The sequence below is a fragment of the Chelonus insularis genome, unplaced genomic scaffold (genome assembly GCF_013357705.1).
Source record: "Chelonus insularis isolate UGA/USDA-ARS -01 unplaced genomic scaffold, ASM1335770v1 contig_109_pilon, whole genome shotgun sequence".
NCBI classification, from domain to species: domain Eukaryota; kingdom Metazoa; phylum Arthropoda; class Insecta; order Hymenoptera; family Braconidae; genus Chelonus; species Chelonus insularis.
In genome coordinates, this window is record NW_023276349.1 from 173,959 (window position 1) to 194,459 (window position 20,501).

General features: G+C 31.3%; 2 protein-coding genes across 2 annotated transcripts; one reads left to right on the forward strand and one right to left on the reverse strand.

The window, feature by feature from the left end:
* The first annotated feature begins 995 nt into the window (after positions 1 to 995).
* On the forward strand, positions 996 to 8,622 carry LOC118064596 (transcription elongation factor SPT6-like). Its single transcript, XM_035079336.1, has 7 exons — positions 996 to 1,442; positions 1,575 to 1,671; positions 2,218 to 2,414; positions 2,501 to 2,620; positions 2,712 to 6,136; positions 6,217 to 7,995; positions 8,159 to 8,622. The coding sequence occupies exons 1-7, from the start codon at positions 1,404 to 1,406 to the stop codon at positions 8,334 to 8,336; spliced, it is 5,835 nt and encodes a 1,944-aa protein (XP_034935227.1). The 5' UTR covers positions 996 to 1,403; the 3' UTR covers positions 8,337 to 8,622.
* A 3,362-nt stretch (positions 8,623 to 11,984) lies between these two features.
* On the reverse strand, positions 11,985 to 19,610 carry LOC118064514 (transcription elongation factor SPT6-like). The gene is made up of 7 exons (XM_035079223.1): positions 19,164 to 19,610; positions 18,935 to 19,031; positions 18,192 to 18,388; positions 17,986 to 18,105; positions 14,470 to 17,894; positions 12,611 to 14,389; positions 11,985 to 12,447 (listed from the first exon to the last, which is right to left on the reverse strand). Exons 1-7 carry the CDS (start codon positions 19,200 to 19,202, stop codon positions 12,270 to 12,272), a joined length of 5,835 nt encoding a protein of 1,944 aa, XP_034935114.1. The 5' UTR covers positions 19,203 to 19,610; the 3' UTR covers positions 11,985 to 12,269.
* Positions 19,611 to 20,501: the final 891 nt, after the last annotated feature.

The following is a 20,501-nucleotide window of genomic DNA, read 5'->3' on the forward strand; positions in this document are numbered from 1 at the left end:
TAATCTATTATTGCAGATTAGATCTCATAATCCACTCTTACTTTCTTTTTATTGTATTTCAATTATTCAGTTCTGGAAGATTATCGATATTTATACTTAGTTTATATGCTACAAATATAAGAAGGCTGGTTCCAATACAAATCGTATTTATTCATTTAAACAAGTTTAAAAATGAAGTTGGATGTACAATTTTACTTTTAGTTCAAATATGTTCAGGACTTTTTAGGTTAGAGTACGTACTTTGAATTATAATTTATTTTGAAGTAGAAGTGAAGAGGTATTTGGTAGATACTTTGTAGCATTAATATAAAATTAACATGATTATTTGAAATTAAACTTGTTCGCTTCAAAATTATCGTTTGTATTGCAAGCTCCAATGAATGGAATCGAATCTTCCAGTTTCATAGCTTTCATATGTGCATAATATTTAAGCTAAAATTGTATTATACTTGCAGTTCTATTGCTTCAATGATTGCAAATAACATGAATAGGTATTTTAAAGTCATTTCGAGACTATAGTGATATTCAGCTCTTCTATCAAATAGCATCTCCATTATCTCTGAATTGTCAAATGTAATAATTGTTCAATGAAGAAAAATATCATGACCTATCTAAAACTTTGCTTTCAAAAAATTTTCCTAATATTTTAATATAAATAACAACCATTTATCTTAAAAAAAAAGACATTCATAAGTTTAATTTAATTAACATTCCTTGTAATAACACCATTAAAAACTATCTACATGGTTATGTTAAAACAAGTTTTGTATAAATAAATTTGACTGACAGTTGATGATGTTTTACCTCTAGTGTTATCAGAATCGAATCACAACTATCGATTGCCATTAATCATCAACAATTACATTTGTACAATTAATCCGCTTACAATCGATATATCGATTCCTTCGACACCATCTTCGATTACGTAACGCATTCAAGCACGAAAATTTATCGAAGAAAAGAGTGGCCGAATGATTCCGAATTTACCCGAAAAAGTTTATAATACGCGACGCCGATGAGATAATAAGTACTGCTTTATTTTATTTGTAATTTCATTTAATTATTTCAATTACAATATTTATAAATTATTTAATCACATCATTTGTGTAAACATATTTTCGTCATAGAAATATAATTAATTATATTTATTAATTTCACTTTAAACTTCGAGTGTAATCGACAATGATCGTAATCTGATTTCGAGATAAGCAATCGGAAGCGAGAAGGGAATAGAGAAGATTGTGGAGAGAACAAAGCCCGCATAGCTTCGGAAGGATCCTTCTTAGTTCAACGATTGTTGTTGTGTAGGACGAGTAATCTGAAAAAGTGTTTTCAAAATAAAAATTTTACATTTGATATTTTCATTCTCTTCAACTATAATACATTATTTATATTTTTAAATAATGGCTGACTATTTTGAGTCTGAAACAGATGAAAGTGAGGTAATAATTTAATTATTAATATATAAATTTCTTATTTATTACTCTACTTGGAAGATTCATTTCATTATAAGTCACAAAATTGATGCATTTCTTGACGTGATATATGATTTTCAAAATTTTTATGTAATTTAGCAAGAGGAGATGCACGAAAATAATGATGAAGGAATAAACCGTCGAAGGAAAGGTAAATTGAAAAGGGCATTTGAAGACAGTGAGGAGGAAGAAGAAGGTTAGTTTTGTACTTCAATATTAATATATTACTCTCGGCAATAGTTGATACCTTTTTCTCTTTTTAAAGTTTAAAAATGTAATATTCTTTCTCGTAACGAATTCGTTTGTGTGCAAGTGTTCAGTACGTATAGTAAGACCAGTGAAAAGATCATTTCGACATTTTTCAGTTTTTCATAAACACAAATGTTATTGCTCTTTGCGATAATATGACGAATAATTATGTGGGAAGCAAACTCTCATAAATTAAGTGTAAATTGCCATTTAGGTTGTAGGTACAAATGGCAAATGCATGGTCTGTAACAGAGAAAAAAGACATGAATGAAAGTTTATTTCAGAAGGGCCAATGTGACCGGAAAATTTGGTATGTATTTTTATGGGACCAGGTAGGAGCTCAGGAAGCTTGGGGTGACCTGAAATGATCTTCAAACAGTACATAGCTTTAAACTTCTATACACATCTCTTTCTCTGATCTGCAATAATTTACTTCCTTTCTTGTTTTTCCAATTTACTATATCATGATTATAAGGAAATTACTATGTTACAGATGACGAGGAGAAATTGCGACATGAGATGCAAGACTTAATTGACGATAATCATTTTGAAGAAAGTGAAGGTGAAGATAGTGATATATCTGACAATCCGAGAAAGAGGAAAAAAAGTGATGATGAAGATTTCGATGATAGGCTTGAAGATGATGATTACGATCTTATTGAAGAGAATCTTGGTATCACTGTGGAAAGGGTAAGATTTTCATTATCTTTTTTATTAAACTCCGGAAAAACTTAATTGCGTGAGCTAATAACAATTGTAAATTTTTATCATTGCAGAAACGTTTTAGAAGATTGAAACGAATGAAAGTTGTGGAATCAGATGACAATGAAGAACAAAGGGTCAGTGAAGAAAGAGAAGCAATAGCCAATGAGCTTTTTGAAGAAGGTTCAGGAGATGTAAGGATTATTTAGTTAGTTTATTATAGTATTGGTTGTATCATATTCTTTCAAACAGATAGAAATTTAAATTTTCAATTTATATCTTCAGGAAAATAAAAGGAGGAGTGAAAGAAACCATAGAAAAGAACCTGAGGTACTCGAAGTAGAAGAAAGTGAAGGAGAATATTCAGATTCGGATGATTTTATTGTGGACGATGACGGTCGACCAGTAGCTGAAAGAAGACGGAAAAAGAGAGCAATGTTTTCTGATATTGCTCTTCAAGAGGCTCAGGATATTTTTGGCGTTGATTTTGATTATGATGAGTTTGAGCAATATGAAGATGAAGATTATGAAGAAGAGGAAGATCAATATGTCGGAGAAGAGAGCCAAAAATCACAACGGCCAAAGAAACAACTCAAAAAAAATACCACAAGAAAAAGCATTTTTGACATTTACGAACCAAGTGAGCTAAGACGAGGACATTTTACGGATATAGATAATGAAATTCGTAATACTGATATTCCAGAAAGAATGCAATTACGTTCAACGCCAATCATTCCAGTCCTTGAAGGTTCTGATGAATTAGATGACGAAGCAGAATGGATTTACCAACAAGCATTTTGTCGTTCAAAGATTTGTTCACAAGACTCTTTCGACGATGAAGTAAATAATCAATCTCAAAAAGGCCCTCAGACCGTAGCCAAAATTAAAAAAGCATTAGATTTTATGAGAAATCAAAATTTCGAAGTACCATTTATTTCATTTTATAGAAAAGAGTATGTTAATCCGGAATTAAACATTAATGATCTGTGGAAAGTATATAAATTTGATGCAAAATGGTGTCAATTGAAGCAGAGAAAAGAAAATTTACTTTCCTTATTTGAAAAAATGAGAAGTTTCCAATTAGACGAGATTTTGAAAAATCCTGACGCACCTTTACCAGATAGTATTCGAGTTATTAAAGAGGATGATATAGACCGAGTAAAAAATATACAAACTGAAGAAGAATTAAAAGACGTACACAATCATTTTAGGCTTTATTATAGCCATGAAATTCCAGGTTTGCAAGAAGCTATTAGAAAAAAAGAAAAAGAGGCTCGGAAACAAGAGAAAATTCAAAAAAGAAGACAGCAATTATTGGAAGCTGAAGAAAATGGAGAGGAAGTTGATTTTATGGAAGATGTTGATCTGGAAGAAGATGAATCTCATGAAACTCTGAAACAAGCTGTGAGAACTGGGCCTTATACTATTTGTAGAAAAGCTGGTTTAGATTCCTTTGCCAAGAAATTTGGTTTAACTCCTGAGGATTTTGCTGAAAATCTTCGTGATAATTATCAGCGACACGAAGTAGATCAAGAGCCTATTGATCCTCTCACGTTGGCTCAAAGTTTCATTGGAAAACAATTAAAAACTCCAGAAGAAATCTTAAAAGCAGTTCAGCAAATGGTAGCTATGCAATTAGCTCGTGAACCTCTTGTGAGAAAATGTATGAGAGAAATGTACATGGAACGAGCAAAATTATCAGTAAAACCTACAAAGAAAGGAATGAAAGAAATTGATGAGAATCATTCTATTTATACTATGAAATATTTAAAAGATAAACCAATTCGTGAATTTCAACAAGATCAGTTTCTTAAACTGGCCATGGCTGAAGAGGATAAATTGATCACAATAATATTAAGTGATGTAATCGAAGGACATACTAGCAACAATTACATTGAGGAGATAAAACAGTTATATATTAGGGACGAATTCAGCAAAAATGTACAAGACTGGAATAATTTAAGAATTGCAAGTCTAGAAATGGCGATAAACAAAATGATTATTCCAAATTTAAAGAAAGAATTAAAATCTAGTCTTATTGCTGAAGCTAAAGAGTATGTGATGCAAATATGTTGTAGAAAAATGTTTGATTGGATTAAAATAGCTCCGTTTTCAGTCGAGTTTCCTGAGGAAGTGGACGCAGAATGGAATACTAGTAAAGGTATCCGTGTGATGGCGATTTCATATGTTCCAGACTATACTCAAGCAGCATTTACGTGCATTATTGCTCCTGATAAAGAATGCACTGATTTTTTGAAGTTACCTCACTTATTAAAAAGGAAGAACAGCTTTAGAGAACATGAAAAAGCTATGAAAGAAGTTGACTTATTAGCCATAAAGAATTTTATCTTAGAAAAGAAGCCACATGTTATCGTTGTCGGTGGAGAGTCCAAAGAAGCATTAATTATAGTTGATGAAATTAAAGAATGTCTCTCAGAACTTGCTAGTGAGGAACAGTTCCCTCTTATTCAGGTAGAAATAATCGATAATGATTTAGCGAAGGTTTATGCTAATAGCAGTAGAGGAATATCAGAGTTCAAAGATTATCCTGAACTTCTGCGGCAAGCTATTTCTCTAGCTCGACGATTTCAAGATCCTCTTCTAGAATTTTCACAACTATGCACACCTGATAATGAGATTTTGTGTCTTAAATTCCATCCTCTTCAAGATCAGTTACCAAAAGATGAATTGTTGGAAAATCTTTACATAGAATTTATTAACAGAGTCAATGAAGTAGGAGTAGATCTCAACAAAGCAGTTCAACAACCATATGCAAGCAATCTTCTCCAATTTGTCTGTGGTTTAGGGCCAAGAAAAAGCCAAACTTTAATAAAAGTACTTAAACAAACAAATCAGAGGCTTGAAAATCGAACTCAACTAGTCACAATTTGTCATATGGGTCCAAAAGTTTTCATAAATTGCGCTGGGTTTATCAAGATTGACACCAACAGTCTCGGAGATAGTACTGAAGCTTATGTTGAAGTGTTAGATGGCTCGAGAGTTCATCCTGAAACGTATGAATGGGCTAGAAAGATGGCTGTAGACGCTTTAGAATATGATGATGAAGATGGCAATCCTGCTGGAGCTTTAGAAGAAATTTTAGAAACTCCAGAAAAATTAAAAGACTTGGATTTAGATGCATTTGCTGAGGAATTAGAGAGACAAGGCTTTGGTAATAAATCTATTACATTATATGATATCAGAGCTGAGTTAACTGAACGCTATAAAGAACTTAGAACTATTTACGAAACTCCTACTCCAGAAAAATTGTTTGATATTTTGACAAAAGAAAGTACGGAAACTTTCTATATTGGAAAATTAATTTTAGCCGAAGTTATTAGCATCAACTATCGAACACCAGATAGAGAACAATTAGATCAAGCTAATCCCGTAAAAAATGATGAGTCTGGACTATGGCAATGTCCATTTTGTTTGAAAAAAGATTTTCCTGAATTGTCTGAAGTCTGGAATCATTTTGATGCTGGAACTTGTCCTGGCAAAGCTACTGGTATTAGACTTCGTTTAGATAATGGAGTTTCTGGATACATCCATATAAAAAATTTGTCTGATAAACATGTAAAAAATCCTGAAGAAAGAGTTACAGTCGGTCAAAGTATTCATTGTCGTATTATTAAAATTGATGTTGAACGATTTAGTGTTGAATGTACTAGTAAAAGCAGTGATCTTGCTGATAAAGAACATAAATGGAGGTACATTTTTATTTTTTAAATATTTATAATAATTATAATATTTCAATACAATTGGATTGATAATTATTTTTTTATTTCAGACCTACTAAAGATTCATTTTATGATACAGAAGAGGAACAGAAAGATATTAAACGAGAAGAAGATATCAAGAAAATTAAACAAAGGCAGACTTATGTAAAACGTGTTATTGTACATCCTTCTTTCTATAATATTAGTTTTGGAGAAGCAGAAAAACGCATGAAAACTATGAAACTCGGAGAAGTAATCATAAGACCTAGTAGTAAAGGTTCAGACCACCTTACTGTTACATGGAAAGTAACTGAAGGTATTCATCAACACATTGATATAAGAGAAGAAGGCAAAGCAAATGCTTTCTCTTTAGGTCAAAGCTTATGGATCGGTAATGAAGAATTTGAAGACCTGGATGAAGTTATTGCGAGATACGTGAATCCCATGGCTGCTTATGTCTCCGAGTTGCTTGACTACAAATATTATGAAACCGATGTGAATGGGATAAAAGATAAAGCTGAAGAGCTTTTAAATGAAAAAAAGAAACAAAATCCTGGAGGAATCCCGTATATCTTTTCTGCTGCAAAAGATTATCCAGGAAAGTTTCTCCTTTCCTATCTTCCTCGACTTGAATGTCTACATGAATATATTTCGGTGGTGCCAGAAGGATTTAAATATCGTGGACAAATATTTACTCGTTTTGACAGCTTGGTAAAATGGTTTAAAGAACATTTTCGAGATCCAATTCCAATCCAGACTCCCAAAATTCAACAATCTGAAATGGAAGATATAAACTCAAATATAATTCAGAGTATGGATCAAAAACTTTCTTATCATTATCCTCCTGACACACCAGGAATATCGGGAGCTTTTGAATATGAAAATACAACCTCAAATTCAAATACTCCGTACACTCCTTCAGCTCAAACTCCATATATGACACCATATGAGGCTTCACCGCATACTCCATATAATTCTGATGATAACTCTAGGTACCAAAAGAAATTTCGTGGTCGCGGTCGTGGACGAGTATCGAATCCCAGAGGTCGTGGCAGAGGACGTAGCAATATACAGAATAAAAGAGATTGGAATAACTCGGCTAATAATGCTTGGTCTACAGGTCATACAACTACTTCTAATGATTGGAAAAACTCTATCAATGATGCTTGGCCAACAGGCAATACAATTAATTCAAATGCTGATGATGCTTGGCCTACAGGTGATTCGGCTGGTTCGAATGACTGGAAAAAATCTGCTGATGATGCTTGGTCTACAGGTCATACAACTACTTCTAATGATTGGAAAAATTCTGCTGATGATACATGGTCTACAAGCAGTACATCTAGTAGCCGCTATCGTGATCGAGATAAGGGTTGTGGTCGTGGTCGATCATCAAATTTCAGAGGACGTGGTAGAGAACGTGGCAGAGGACGCGGCAGAGAACAAGACAGGGGACGTGGTAGAGGACGTGGCAATACGCGAAATAAAACAAATTGGAATAACTCGGCTGGTGATGCTTGGCCCACAAGCAGTGCTACAAATTCGAACGCCGATGACTCTTGGCCTACAGGAAATACAATTTATTCGAATATTGATGATGCTTGGCCTACGGGTGATACAGCTACTTCTAATAATTGGAAGAATTCTGCCAATGATGACTGGCCTACTGGCGATCCAGTTGGTTCTAATGATTGGAAAAATTCTACCAATGATATTTGGCCAACAGGCAATACAATTAATTCAAATGCTGATGATGCTTGGCCTACAGGTGAAACGGCTAATTCGAATGATTGGAAGAACTCTTCCAGTGATGATTGGCCTACTGGAAATTCGACTACTCCAAAAGACCCGTAAGTTAATTCATGACATTACTTGCTATGCATTTTAAAGTTAATTCAGTAATTAAACATATTTTACAGAAAGAGAATATTGAAGAAATAATCTACTTTATCAACTTTTATTTGTATTACCATGTAAAGTAATTAATCTCACTCCATTTTTTTTCAATTTTAGATATAATAGTCCGATATATAATGATCCAAGAAGACCTCAAAGATACGGAAATGAAAGAAGTCGATCAAATAATCGAAATCGTTATTCAGGAAGATCACCAAGCGACACACCAAATACGAATTCTAGTCCTCAGAGTATGTTGCTTGGTAATGACACTCCTCTCTATGATGAGAAATAATATTCTAAAGTTGGTACAATAATTTCTTCAAGTTCTTTTATTTCAATGTATCTTTTTTTTTAATAAATTTAATATTTTGAAAATTTTTGTAAGAAAATAAATAGTATTTGATAAGTGAAATATACATAATGTAAGATATTTTCATATTTGCATTTAAAATGAAACTTTAAAAGAATGAAACATATACATTTAAGTGTTACAAGTGCATATGACAAATTATTAAAATTGTTCACTATTCTCACGTGGTGAGTTTTTATAAAAATAAAAATGTACTTTCTCCTTATTATATTTTAGTTTTATTTATTTATTTATTTATGGCTCCACATGATAAATTAATTTTAAGAAAGTAATAAGAACAAATTTAAATGAAATTATCTTTTCTTTTATTACCAACTAAATATCGTATAAATCAGAATACTTCTTGTAAATAATATATTTTCAATAGTATAATTTATCCAGTCGCAAAACTTAATGTTTAATTTTTGAAATTTACATCTATTTAAGAAAATGTAAATTACAAAATCAACAACGTAATTTTAATGATTTTATTTATACAGCTGTAAAACATTGGCAATTTTTTTTACAACTTTCAAAACATATTTAAAATCATCTTAGTAAATTTAAATATTATATAAAGTTCATTTATTCATATTTATTTCATTACATTATTTAGAATAAATTGTTAAATCATTATCCAAGACTAAAATTAAGTTAAAATATTACATAAATTCTAGTATATAAGACGACAAATCGACATTTATTTACAAATGAAACTGATTTTGGAGTAGATTAAAAGTGCCTCATGTATAAATATTTACTACTTTTACAGTAATTTATAAGACATGAAGTATTTGACGTTAAATTCAAGCAAACGATGTCTAAATATAAAATGATTAATGCCTAAATAAAATTGAAATTATCTATTTGTTTATTAGTAATATTTATAATTAAATGAATGGATTTTTTTTATCTCAAGTTTTCTCTGAGAATTCAAATAATTTCGAGAATATAGTCTGGTAGATAATAGGTTTAATATTCTTATTTAGCTGATGTGGTATAAATTAAACAGCAACTGGAAAATTATCAATGATATCTTTGAGTTCATATCATAATGAAAGTTAAAAACAAGCAATAAAATTCGTAATCTTTTCTGTTCTAAGATATCACAATATGAAAAAATAAATCAAATTGAATGCAATCAAGCTAAAAATCTTGAAGATAATTATCAACGACATGAAATGAATCAAGAGCCTAAGGAACCTCTTGTGGTAGCCCAGAATTACATTGGCAAAAAATTACGAGTGCCAAAAAAGATTATTAAGGCAATTTCATATAAATGGTAGCAACACAATTAGTTCGTGAACCTTTTGTTAGAAAGGGTGTAAGAAAAAGGTATACATGAAACGAGCAAAATTGTTTAAGACGTACAATAAGGGAATTAAAGAAATTGATGAAAGTTATTCTCAGTAACTATATGACATATGACATATTAGTAACAATTATATTGAAGAGATAAAACAATTACATATTAGGGATGAATTAAATAAAAAATGCACAAGATTGGAATAATTTAAGAGTTGGAAATGTTAAAATAGCACTAATAAAAAGAGTTATTCCAGATTTAAAGAAAGAATTCAATTTTTATCATCATCGAAGCCAAAGAACATGTTATGCAAACATGTTGTAGAAAAGGTCTGATTTAATTAGGAAAGCTTCATTTTCAGTCAAGTTTCCTCACGATCAAGACGCAGAATAAGATACGAATAAATGATCCATTTTTTATAAATACATTAGATCTCCGTTTACATCTGAAGCTGCCTCACTTATTGAAAACCCTAGTCAAACATTCCGATAAAATCTTTTAAAAAAAAACTTTATAAGAATAAAATCGGAAAATTGCATCAGAAACATCACTTGTTTTATAAGAATTTATAAGAAAATGTCTTATGGATACTTATAAAAAGTGGATTTCTGAAATAAGTATCCATAAGACATTTTCTTATAAATTCTTATAAAACAAGTGATGTTTCTGATGCAATTTTCCGATTTTATTCTTATAAAGTTTTTTTTTAAAAGATTTTATCGGAATGTTTGACTAGGGTTTTCAATAAGTGAGGCAGCTTCAGATGTAAACGGAGATCTAATGTATTTATAAAAAATGGATCATTTATTCGTATCTTATTCTGCGTCTTGATCGTGAGGAAACTTGACTGAAAATGAAGCTTTCCTAATTAAATCAGACCTTTTCTACAACATGTTTGCATAACATGTTCTTTGGCTTCGATGATGATAAAAATTGAATTCTTTCTTTAAATCTGGAATAACTCTTTTTATTAGTGCTATTTTAACATTTCCAACTCTTAAATTATTCCAATCTTGTGCATTTTTTATTTAATTCATCCCTAATATGTAATTGTTTTATCTCTTCAATATAATTGTTACTAATATGTCATATGTCATATAGTTACTGAGAATAACTTTCATCAATTTCTTTAATTCCCTTATTGTACGTCTTAAACAATTTTGCTCGTTTCATGTATACCTTTTTCTTACACCCTTTCTAACAAAAGGTTCACGAACTAATTGTGTTGCTACCATTTATATGAAATTGCCTTAATAATCTTTTTTGGCACTCGTAATTTTTTGCCAATGTAATTCTGGGCTACCACAAGAGGTTCCTTAGGCTCTTGATTCATTTCATGTCGTTGATAATTATCTTCAAGATTTTTAGCTTGATTGCATTCAATTTGATTTATTTTTTCATATTGTGATATCTTAGAACAGAAAAGATTACGAATTTTATTGCTTGTTTTTAACTTTCATTATGATATGAACTCAAAGATATCATTGATAATTTTCCAGTTGCTGTTTAATTTATACCACATCAGCTAAATAAGAATATTAAACCTATTATCTACCAGACTATATTCTCGAAATTATTTGAATTCTCAGAGAAAACTTGAGATAAAAAAAATCCATTCATTTAATTATAAATATTACTAATAAACAAATAGATAATTTCAATTTTATTTAGGCATTAATCATTTTATATTTAGACATCGTTTGCTTGAATTTAACGTCAAATACTTCATGTCTTATAAATTACTGTAAAAGTAGTAAATATTTATACATGAGGCACTTTTAATCTACTCCAAAATCAGTTTCATTTGTAAATAAATGTCGATTTGTCGTCTTATATACTAGAATTTATGTAATATTTTAACTTAATTTTAGTCTTGGATAATGATTTAACAATTTATTCTAAATAATGTAATGAAATAAATATGAATAAATGAACTTTATATAATATTTAAATTTACTAAGATGATTTTAAATATGTTTTGAAAGTTGTAAAAAAAATTGCCAATGTTTTACAGCTGTATAAATAAAATCATTAAAATTACGTTGTTGATTTTGTAATTTACATTTTCTTAAATAGATGTAAATTTCAAAAATTAAACATTAAGTTTTGCGACTGGATAAATTATACTATTGAAAATATATTATTTACAAGAAGTATTCTGATTTATACGATATTTAGTTGGTAATAAAAGAAAAGATAATTTCATTTAAATTTGTTCTTATTACTTTCTTAAAATTAATTTATCATGTGGAGCCATAAATAAATAAATAAATAAAACTAAAATATAATAAGGAGAAAGTACATTTTTATTTTTATAAAAACTCACCACGTGAGAATAGTGAACAATTTTAATAATTTGTCATATGCACTTGTAACACTTAAATGTATATGTTTCATTCTTTTAAAGTTTCATTTTAAATGCAAATATGAAAATATCTTACATTATGTATATTTCACTTATCAAATACTATTTATTTTCTTACAAAAATTTTCAAAATATTAAATTTATTAAAAAAAAGATACATTGAAATAAAAGAACTTGAAGAAATTATTGTACCAACTTTAGAATATTATTTCTCATCATAGAGAGGAGTGTCATTACCAAGCAACATACTCTGAGGACTAGAATTCGTATTTGGTGTGTCGCTTGGTGATCTTCCTGAATAACGATTTCGATTATTTGATCGACTTCTTTCATTTCCGTATCTTTGAGGTCTTCTTGGATCATTATATATCGGACTATTATATCTAAAATTGAAAAAAAATGGAGTGAGATTAATTACTTTACATGGTAATACAAATAAAAGTTGATAAAGTAGATTATTTCTTCAATATTCTCTTTCTGTAAAATATGTTTAATTACTGAATTAACTTTAAAATGCATAGCAAGTAATGTCATGAATTAACTTACGGGTCTTTTGGAGTAGTCGAATTTCCAGTAGGCCAATCATCACTGGAAGAGTTCTTCCAATCATTCGAATTAGCCGTTTCACCTGTAGGCCAAGCATCATCAGCATTTGAATTAATTGTATTGCCTGTTGGCCAAATATCATTGGTAGAATTTTTCCAATCATTAGAACCAACTGGATCGCCAGTAGGCCAGTCATCATTGGCAGAATTCTTCCAATTATTAGAAGTAGCTGTATCACCCGTAGGCCAAGCATCATCAATATTCGAATAAATTGTATTTCCTGTAGGCCAAGAGTCATCGGCGTTCGAATTTGTAGCACTGCTTGTGGGCCAAGCATCACCAGCCGAGTTATTCCAATTTGTTTTATTTCGCGTATTGCCACGTCCTCTACCACGTCCCCTGTCTTGTTCTCTGCCGCGTCCTCTGCCACGTTCTCTACCACGTCCTCTGAAATTTGATGATCGACCACGACCACAACCCTTATCTCGATCACGATAGCGGCTACTAGATGTACTGCTTGTAGACCATGTATCATCAGCAGAATTTTTCCAATCATTAGAAGTAGTTGTATGACCTGTAGACCAAGCATCATCAGCAGATTTTTTCCAGTCATTCGAACCAGCCGAATCACCTGTAGGCCAAGCATCATCAGCATTTGAATTAATTGTATTGCCTGTTGGCCAAGCATCATTGATAGAGTTTTTCCAATCATTAGAAGTAGTTGTATGACCTGTAGACCAAGCATTATTAGCCGAGTTATTCCAATCTCTTTTATTCTGTATATTGCTACGTCCTCTGCCACGACCTCTGGGATTCGATACTCGTCCACGACCGCGACCACGAAATTTCTTTTGGTACCTAGAGTTATCATCAGAATTATATGGAGTATGCGGTGAAGCCTCATATGGTGTCATATATGGAGTTTGAGCTGAAGGAGTGTACGGAGTATTTGAATTTGAGGTTGTATTTTCATATTCAAAAGCTCCCGATATTCCTGGTGTGTCAGGAGGATAATGATAAGAAAGTTTTTGATCCATACTCTGAATTATATTTGAGTTTATATCTTCCATTTCAGATTGTTGAATTTTGGGAGTCTGGATTGGAATTGGATCTCGAAAATGTTCTTTAAACCATTTTACCAAGCTGTCAAAACGAGTAAATATTTGTCCACGATATTTAAATCCTTCTGGCACCACCGAAATATATTCATGTAGACATTCAAGTCGAGGAAGATAGGAAAGGAGAAACTTTCCTGGATAATCTTTTGCAGCAGAAAAGATATACGGGATTCCTCCAGGATTTTGTTTCTTTTTTTCATTTAAAAGCTCTTCAGCTTTATCTTTTATCCCATTCACATCGGTTTCATAATATTTGTAGTCAAGCAACTCGGAGACATAAGCAGCCATGGGATTCACGTATCTCGCAATAACTTCATCCAGGTCTTCAAATTCTTCATTACCGATCCATAAGCTTTGACCTAAAGAGAAAGCATTTGCTTTGCCTTCTTCTCTTATATCAATGTGTTGATGAATACCTTCAGTTACTTTCCATGTAACAGTAAGGTGGTCTGAACCTTTACTACTAGGTCTTATGATTACTTCTCCGAGTTTCATAGTTTTCATGCGTTTTTCTGCTTCTCCAAAACTAATATTATAGAAAGAAGGATGTACAATAACACGTTTTACATAAGTCTGCCTTTGTTTAATTTTCTTGATATCTTCTTCTCGTTTAATATCTTTCTGTTCCTCTTCTGTATCATAAAATGAATCTTTAGTAGGTCTGAAATAAAAAAATAATTATCAATCCAATTGTATTGAAATATTATAATTATTATAAATATTTAAAAAATAAAAATGTACCTCCATTTATGTTCTTTATCAGCAAGATCACTGCTTTTACTAGTACATTCAACACTAAATCGTTCAACATCAATTTTAATAATACGACAATGAATACTTTGACCGACTGTAACTCTTTCTTCAGGATTTTTTACATGTTTATCAGACAAATTTTTTATATGGATGTATCCAGAAACTCCATTATCTAAACGAAGTCTAATACCAGTAGCTTTGCCAGGACAAGTTCCAGCATCAAAATGATTCCAGACTTCAGACAATTCAGGAAAATCTTTTTTCAAACAAAATGGACATTGCCATAGTCCAGACTCATCATTTTTTACGGGATTAGCTTGATCTAATTGTTCTCTATCTGGTGTTCGATAGTTGATGCTAATAACTTCGGCTAAAATTAATTTTCCAATATAGAAAGTTTCCGTACTTTCTTTTGTCAAAATATCAAACAATTTTTCTGGAGTAGGAGTTTCGTAAATAGTTCTAAGTTCTTTATAGCGTTCAGTTAACTCAGCTCTGATATCATATAATGTAATAGATTTATTACCAAAGCCTTGTCTCTCTAATTCCTCAGCAAATGCATCTAAATCCAAGTCTTTTAATTTTTCTGGAGTTTCTAAAATTTCTTCTAAAGCTCCAGCAGGATTGCCATCTTCATCATCATATTCTAAAGCGTCTACAGCCATCTTTCTAGCCCATTCATACGTTTCAGGATGAACTCTCGAGCCATCTAACACTTCAACATAAGCTTCAGTACTATCTCCGAGACTGTTGGTGTCAATCTTGATAAACCCAGCGCAATTTATGAAAACTTTTGGACCCATATGACAAATTGTGACTAGTTGAGTTCGATTTTCAAGCCTCTGATTTGTTTGTTTAAGTACTTTTATTAAAGTTTGGCTTTTTCTTGGCCCTAAACCACAGACAAATTGGAGAAGATTGCTTGCATATGGTTGTTGAACTGCTTTGTTGAGATCTACTCCTACTTCATTGACTCTGTTAATAAATTCTATGTAAAGATTTTCCAACAATTCATCTTTTGGTAACTGATCTTGAAGAGGATGGAATTTAAGACACAAAATCTCATTATCAGGTGTGCATAGTTGTGAAAATTCTAGAAGAGGATCTTGAAATCGTCGAGCTAGAGAAATAGCTTGCCGCAGAAGTTCAGGATAATCTTTGAACTCTGATATTCCTCTACTGCTATTAGCATAAACCTTCGCTAAATCATTATCGATTATTTCTACCTGAATAAGAGGGAACTGTTCCTCACTAGCAAGTTCTGAGAGACATTCTTTAATTTCATCAACTATAATTAATGCTTCTTTGGACTCTCCACCGACAACGATAACATGTGGCTTCTTTTCTAAGATAAAATTCTTTATGGCTAATAAGTCAACTTCTTTCATAGCTTTTTCATGTTCTCTAAAGCTGTTCTTCCTTTTTAATAAGTGAGGTAACTTCAAAAAATCAGTGCATTCTTTATCAGGAGCAATAATGCACGTAAATGCTGCTTGAGTATAGTCTGGAACATATGAAATCGCCATCACACGGATACCTTTACTAGTATTCCATTCTGCGTCCACTTCCTCAGGAAACTCGACTGAAAACGGAGCTATTTTAATCCAATCAAACATTTTTCTACAACATATTTGCATCACATACTCTTTAGCTTCAGCAATAAGACTAGATTTTAATTCTTTCTTTAAATTTGGAATAATCATTTTGTTTATCGCCATTTCTAGACTTGCAATTCTTAAATTATTCCAGTCTTGTACATTTTTGCTGAATTCGTCCCTAATATATAACTGTTTTATCTCCTCAATGTAATTGTTGCTAGTATGTCCTTCGATTACATCACTTAATATTATTGTGATCAATTTATCCTCTTCAGCCATGGCCAGTTTAAGAAACTGATCTTGTTGAAATTCACGAATTGGTTTATCTTTTAAATATTTCATAGTATAAATAGAATGATTCTCATCAATTTCTTTCATTCCTTTCTTTGTAGGTTTTACTGATAATTTTGCTCGTTCCATGTACATTTCTCTCATACATTTTCTCACAAGAGGTTCACGAGCTAATTGCATAGCTACCATTTGCTGAACTGCTTTTAAGATTTCTTCTGGAGTTTTTAATTGTTTTCCAATGAAACTTTGAGCCAACGTGAGAGGATCAATAGGCTCTTGATCTACTTCGTGTCGCTGATAATTATCACGAAGATTTTCAGCAAAATCCTCAGGAGTTAAACCAAATTTCTTGGCAAAGGAATCTAAACCAGCTTTTCTACAAATAGTATAAGGCCCAGTTCTCACAGCTTGTTTCAGAGTTTCATGAGATTCATCTTCTTCCAGATCAACATCTTCCATAAAATCAACTTCCTCTCCATTTTCTTCAGCTTCCAATAATTGCTGTCTTCTTTTTTGAATTTTCTCTTGTTTCCGAGCCTCTTTTTCTTTTTTTCTAATAGCTTCTTGCAAACCTGGAATTTCATGGCTATAATAAAGCCTAAAATGATTGTGTACGTCTTTTAATTCTTCTTCAGTTTGTATATTTTTTACTCGGTCTATATCATCCTCTTTAATAACTCGAATACTATCTGGTAAAGGTGCGTCAGGATTTTTCAAAATCTCGTCTAATTGGAAACTTCTCATTTTTTCAAATAAGGAAAGTAAATTTTCTTTTCTCTGCTTCAATTGACACCATTTTGCATCAAATTTATATACTTTCCACAGATCATTAATGTTTAATTCCGGATTAACATACTCTTTTCTATAAAATGAAATAAATGGTACTTCGAAATTTTGATTTCTCATAAAATCTAATGCTTTTTTAATTTTGGCTACGGTCTGAGGGCCTTTTTGAGATTGATTATTTACTTCATCGTCGAAAGAGTCTTGTGAACAAATCTTTGAACGACAAAATGCTTGTTGGTAAATCCATTCTGCTTCGTCATCTAATTCATCAGAACCTTCAAGGACTGGAATGATTGGCGTTGAACGTAATTGCATTCTTTCTGGAATATCAGTATTACGAATTTCATTATCTATATCCGTAAAATGTCCTCGTCTTAGCTCACTTGGTTCGTAAATGTCAAAAATGCTTTTTCTTGTGGTATTTTTTTTGAGTTGTTTCTTTGGCCGTTGTGATTTTTGGCTCTCTTCTCCGACATATTGATCTTCCTCTTCTTCATAATCTTCATCTTCATATTGCTCAAACTCATCATAATCAAAATCAACGCCAAAAATATCCTGAGCCTCTTGAAGAGCAATATCAGAAAACATTGCTCTCTTTTTCCGTCTTCTTTCAGCTACTGGTCGACCGTCATCGTCCACAATAAAATCATCCGAATCTGAATATTCTCCTTCACTTTCTTCTACTTCGAGTACCTCAGGTTCTTTTCTATGGTTTCTTTCACTCCTCCTTTTATTTTCCTGAAGATATAAATTGAAAATTTAAATTTCTATCTGTTTGAAAGAATATGATACAACCAATACTATAATAAACTAACTAAATAATCCTTACATCTCCTGAACCTTCTTCAAAAAGCTCATTGGCTATTGCTTCTCTTTCTTCACTGACCCTTTGTTCTTCATTGTCATCTGATTCCACAACTTTCATTCGTTTCAATCTTCTAAAACGTTTCTGCAATGATAAAAATTTACAATTGTTATTAGCTCACGCAATTAAGTTTTTCCGGAGTTTAATAAAAAAGATAATGAAAATCTTACCCTTTCCACAGTGATACCAAGATTCTCTTCAATAAGATCGTAATCATCATCTTCAAGCCTATCATCGAAATCTTCATCATCACTTTTTTTCCTCTTTCTCGGATTGTCAGATATATCACTATCTTCACCTTCACTTTCTTCAAAATGATTATCGTCAATTAAGTCTTGCATCTCATGTCGCAATTTCTCCTCGTCATCTGTAACATAGTAATTTCCTTATAATCATGATATAGTAAATTGGAAAAACAAGAAAGGAAGTAAATTATTGCAGATCAGAGAAAGAGATGTGTATAGAAGTTTAAAGCTATGTACTGTTTGAAGATCATTTCAGGTCACCCCAAGCTTCCTGAGCTCCTACCTGGTCCCATAAAAATACATACCAAATTTTCCGGTCACATTGGCCCTTCTGAAATAAACTTTCATTCATGTCTTTTTTCTCTGTTACAGACCATGCATTTGCCATTTGTACCTACAACCTAAATGGCAATTTACACTTAATTTATGAGAGTTTGCTTCCCACATAATTATTCGTCATATTATCGCAAAGAGCAATAACATTTGTGTTTATGAAAAACTGAAAAATGTCGAAATGATCTTTTCACTGGTCTTACTATACGTACTGAACACTTGCACACAAACGAATTCGTTACGAGAAAGAATATTACATTTTTAAACTTTAAAAAGAGAAAAAGGTATCAACTATTGCCGAGAGTAATATATTAATATTGAAGTACAAAACTAACCTTCTTCTTCCTCCTCACTGTCTTCAAATGCCCTTTTCAATTTACCTTTCCTTCGACGGTTTATTCCTTCATCATTATTTTCGTGCATCTCCTCTTGCTAAATTACATAAAAATTTTGAAAATCATATATCACGTCAAGAAATGCATCAATTTTGTGACTTATAATGAAATGAATCTTCCAAGTAGAGTAATAAATAAGAAATTTATATATTAATAATTAAATTATTACCTCACTTTCATCTGTTTCAGACTCAAAATAGTCAGCCATTATTTAAAAATATAAATAATGTATTATAGTTGAAGAGAATGAAAATATCAAATGTAAAATTTTTATTTTGAAAACACTTTTTCAGATTACTCGTCCTACACAACAACAATCGTTGAACTAAGAAGGATCCTTCCGAAGCTATGCGGGCTTTGTTCTCTCCACAATCTTCTCTATTCCCTTCTCGCTTCCGATTGCTTATCTCGAAATCAGATTACGATCATTGTCGATTACACTCGAAGTTTAAAGTGAAATTAATAAATATAATTAATTATATTTCTATGACGAAAATATGTTTACACAAATGATGTGATTAAATAATTTATAAATATTGTAATTGAAATAATTAAATGAAATTACAAATAAAATAAAGCAGTACTTATTATCTCATCGGCGTCGCGTATTATAAACTTTTTCGGGTAAATTCGGAATCATTCGGCCACTCTTTTCTTCGATAAATTTTCGTGCTTGAATGCGTTACGTAATCGAAGATGGTGTCGAAGGAATCGATATATCGATTGTAAGCGGATTAATTGTACAAATGTAATTGTTGATGATTAATGGCAATCGATAGTTGTGATTCGATTCTGATAACACTAGAGGTAAAACATCATCAACTGTCAGTCAAATTTATTTATACAAAACTTGTTTTAACATAACCATGTAGATAGTTTTTAATGGTGTTATTACAAGGAATGTTAATTAAATTAAACTTATGAATGTCTTTTTTTTTAAGATAAATGGTTGTTATTTATATTAAAATATTAGGAAAATTTTTTGAAAGCAAAGTTTTAGATAGGTCATGATATTTTTCTTCATTGAACAATTATTACATTTGACAATTCAGAGATAATGGAGATGCTATTTGATAGAAGAGCTGAATATCACTATAGTCTCGAAATGACTTTAAAATACCTATTCATGTTATTTGCAATCATTGAAGCAATAGAACTGCAAGTATAATACAATTTTAGCTTAAATATTATGCACATATGAAAGCTATGAAACTGGAAGATTCGATTCCATTCATTGGAGCTTGCAATACAAACGATAATTTTGAAGCGAACAAGTTTAATTTCAAATAATCATGTTAATTTTATATTAATGCTACAAAGTATCTACCAAATACCTCTTCACTTCTACTTCAAAATAAATTATAATTCAAAGTACGTACTCTAACCTAAAAAGTCCTGAACATATTTGAACTAAAAGTAAAATTGTACATCCAACTTCATTTTTAAACTTGTTTAAATGAATAAATACGATTTGTATTGGAACCAGCCTTCTTATATTTGTAGCATA

Coding starts and splice junctions, on each gene's coding strand:
- LOC118064596 (XM_035079336.1), top strand. CDS start 1,404: ATGGCTGACTATTTTGAGTCTGAAACAGATGAAAGTGAG. Junction 1,443..1,574: donor CTGAAACAGATGAAAGTGAG/GTAATAATTTAA, acceptor TATGTAATTTAG/CAAGAGGAGATGCACGAAAA. Junction 2,415..2,500: donor TTGGTATCACTGTGGAAAGG/GTAAGATTTTCA, acceptor TTATCATTGCAG/AAACGTTTTAGAAGATTGAA.
- LOC118064514 (XM_035079223.1), bottom strand. CDS start 19,202: ATGGCTGACTATTTTGAGTCTGAAACAGATGAAAGTGAG. Junction 19,032..19,163: donor CTGAAACAGATGAAAGTGAG/GTAATAATTTAA, acceptor TATGTAATTTAG/CAAGAGGAGATGCACGAAAA. Junction 17,895..17,985: donor TTGAAGAAGGTTCAGGAGAT/GTAAGGATTATT, acceptor TTATATCTTCAG/GAAAATAAAAGGAGGAGTGA.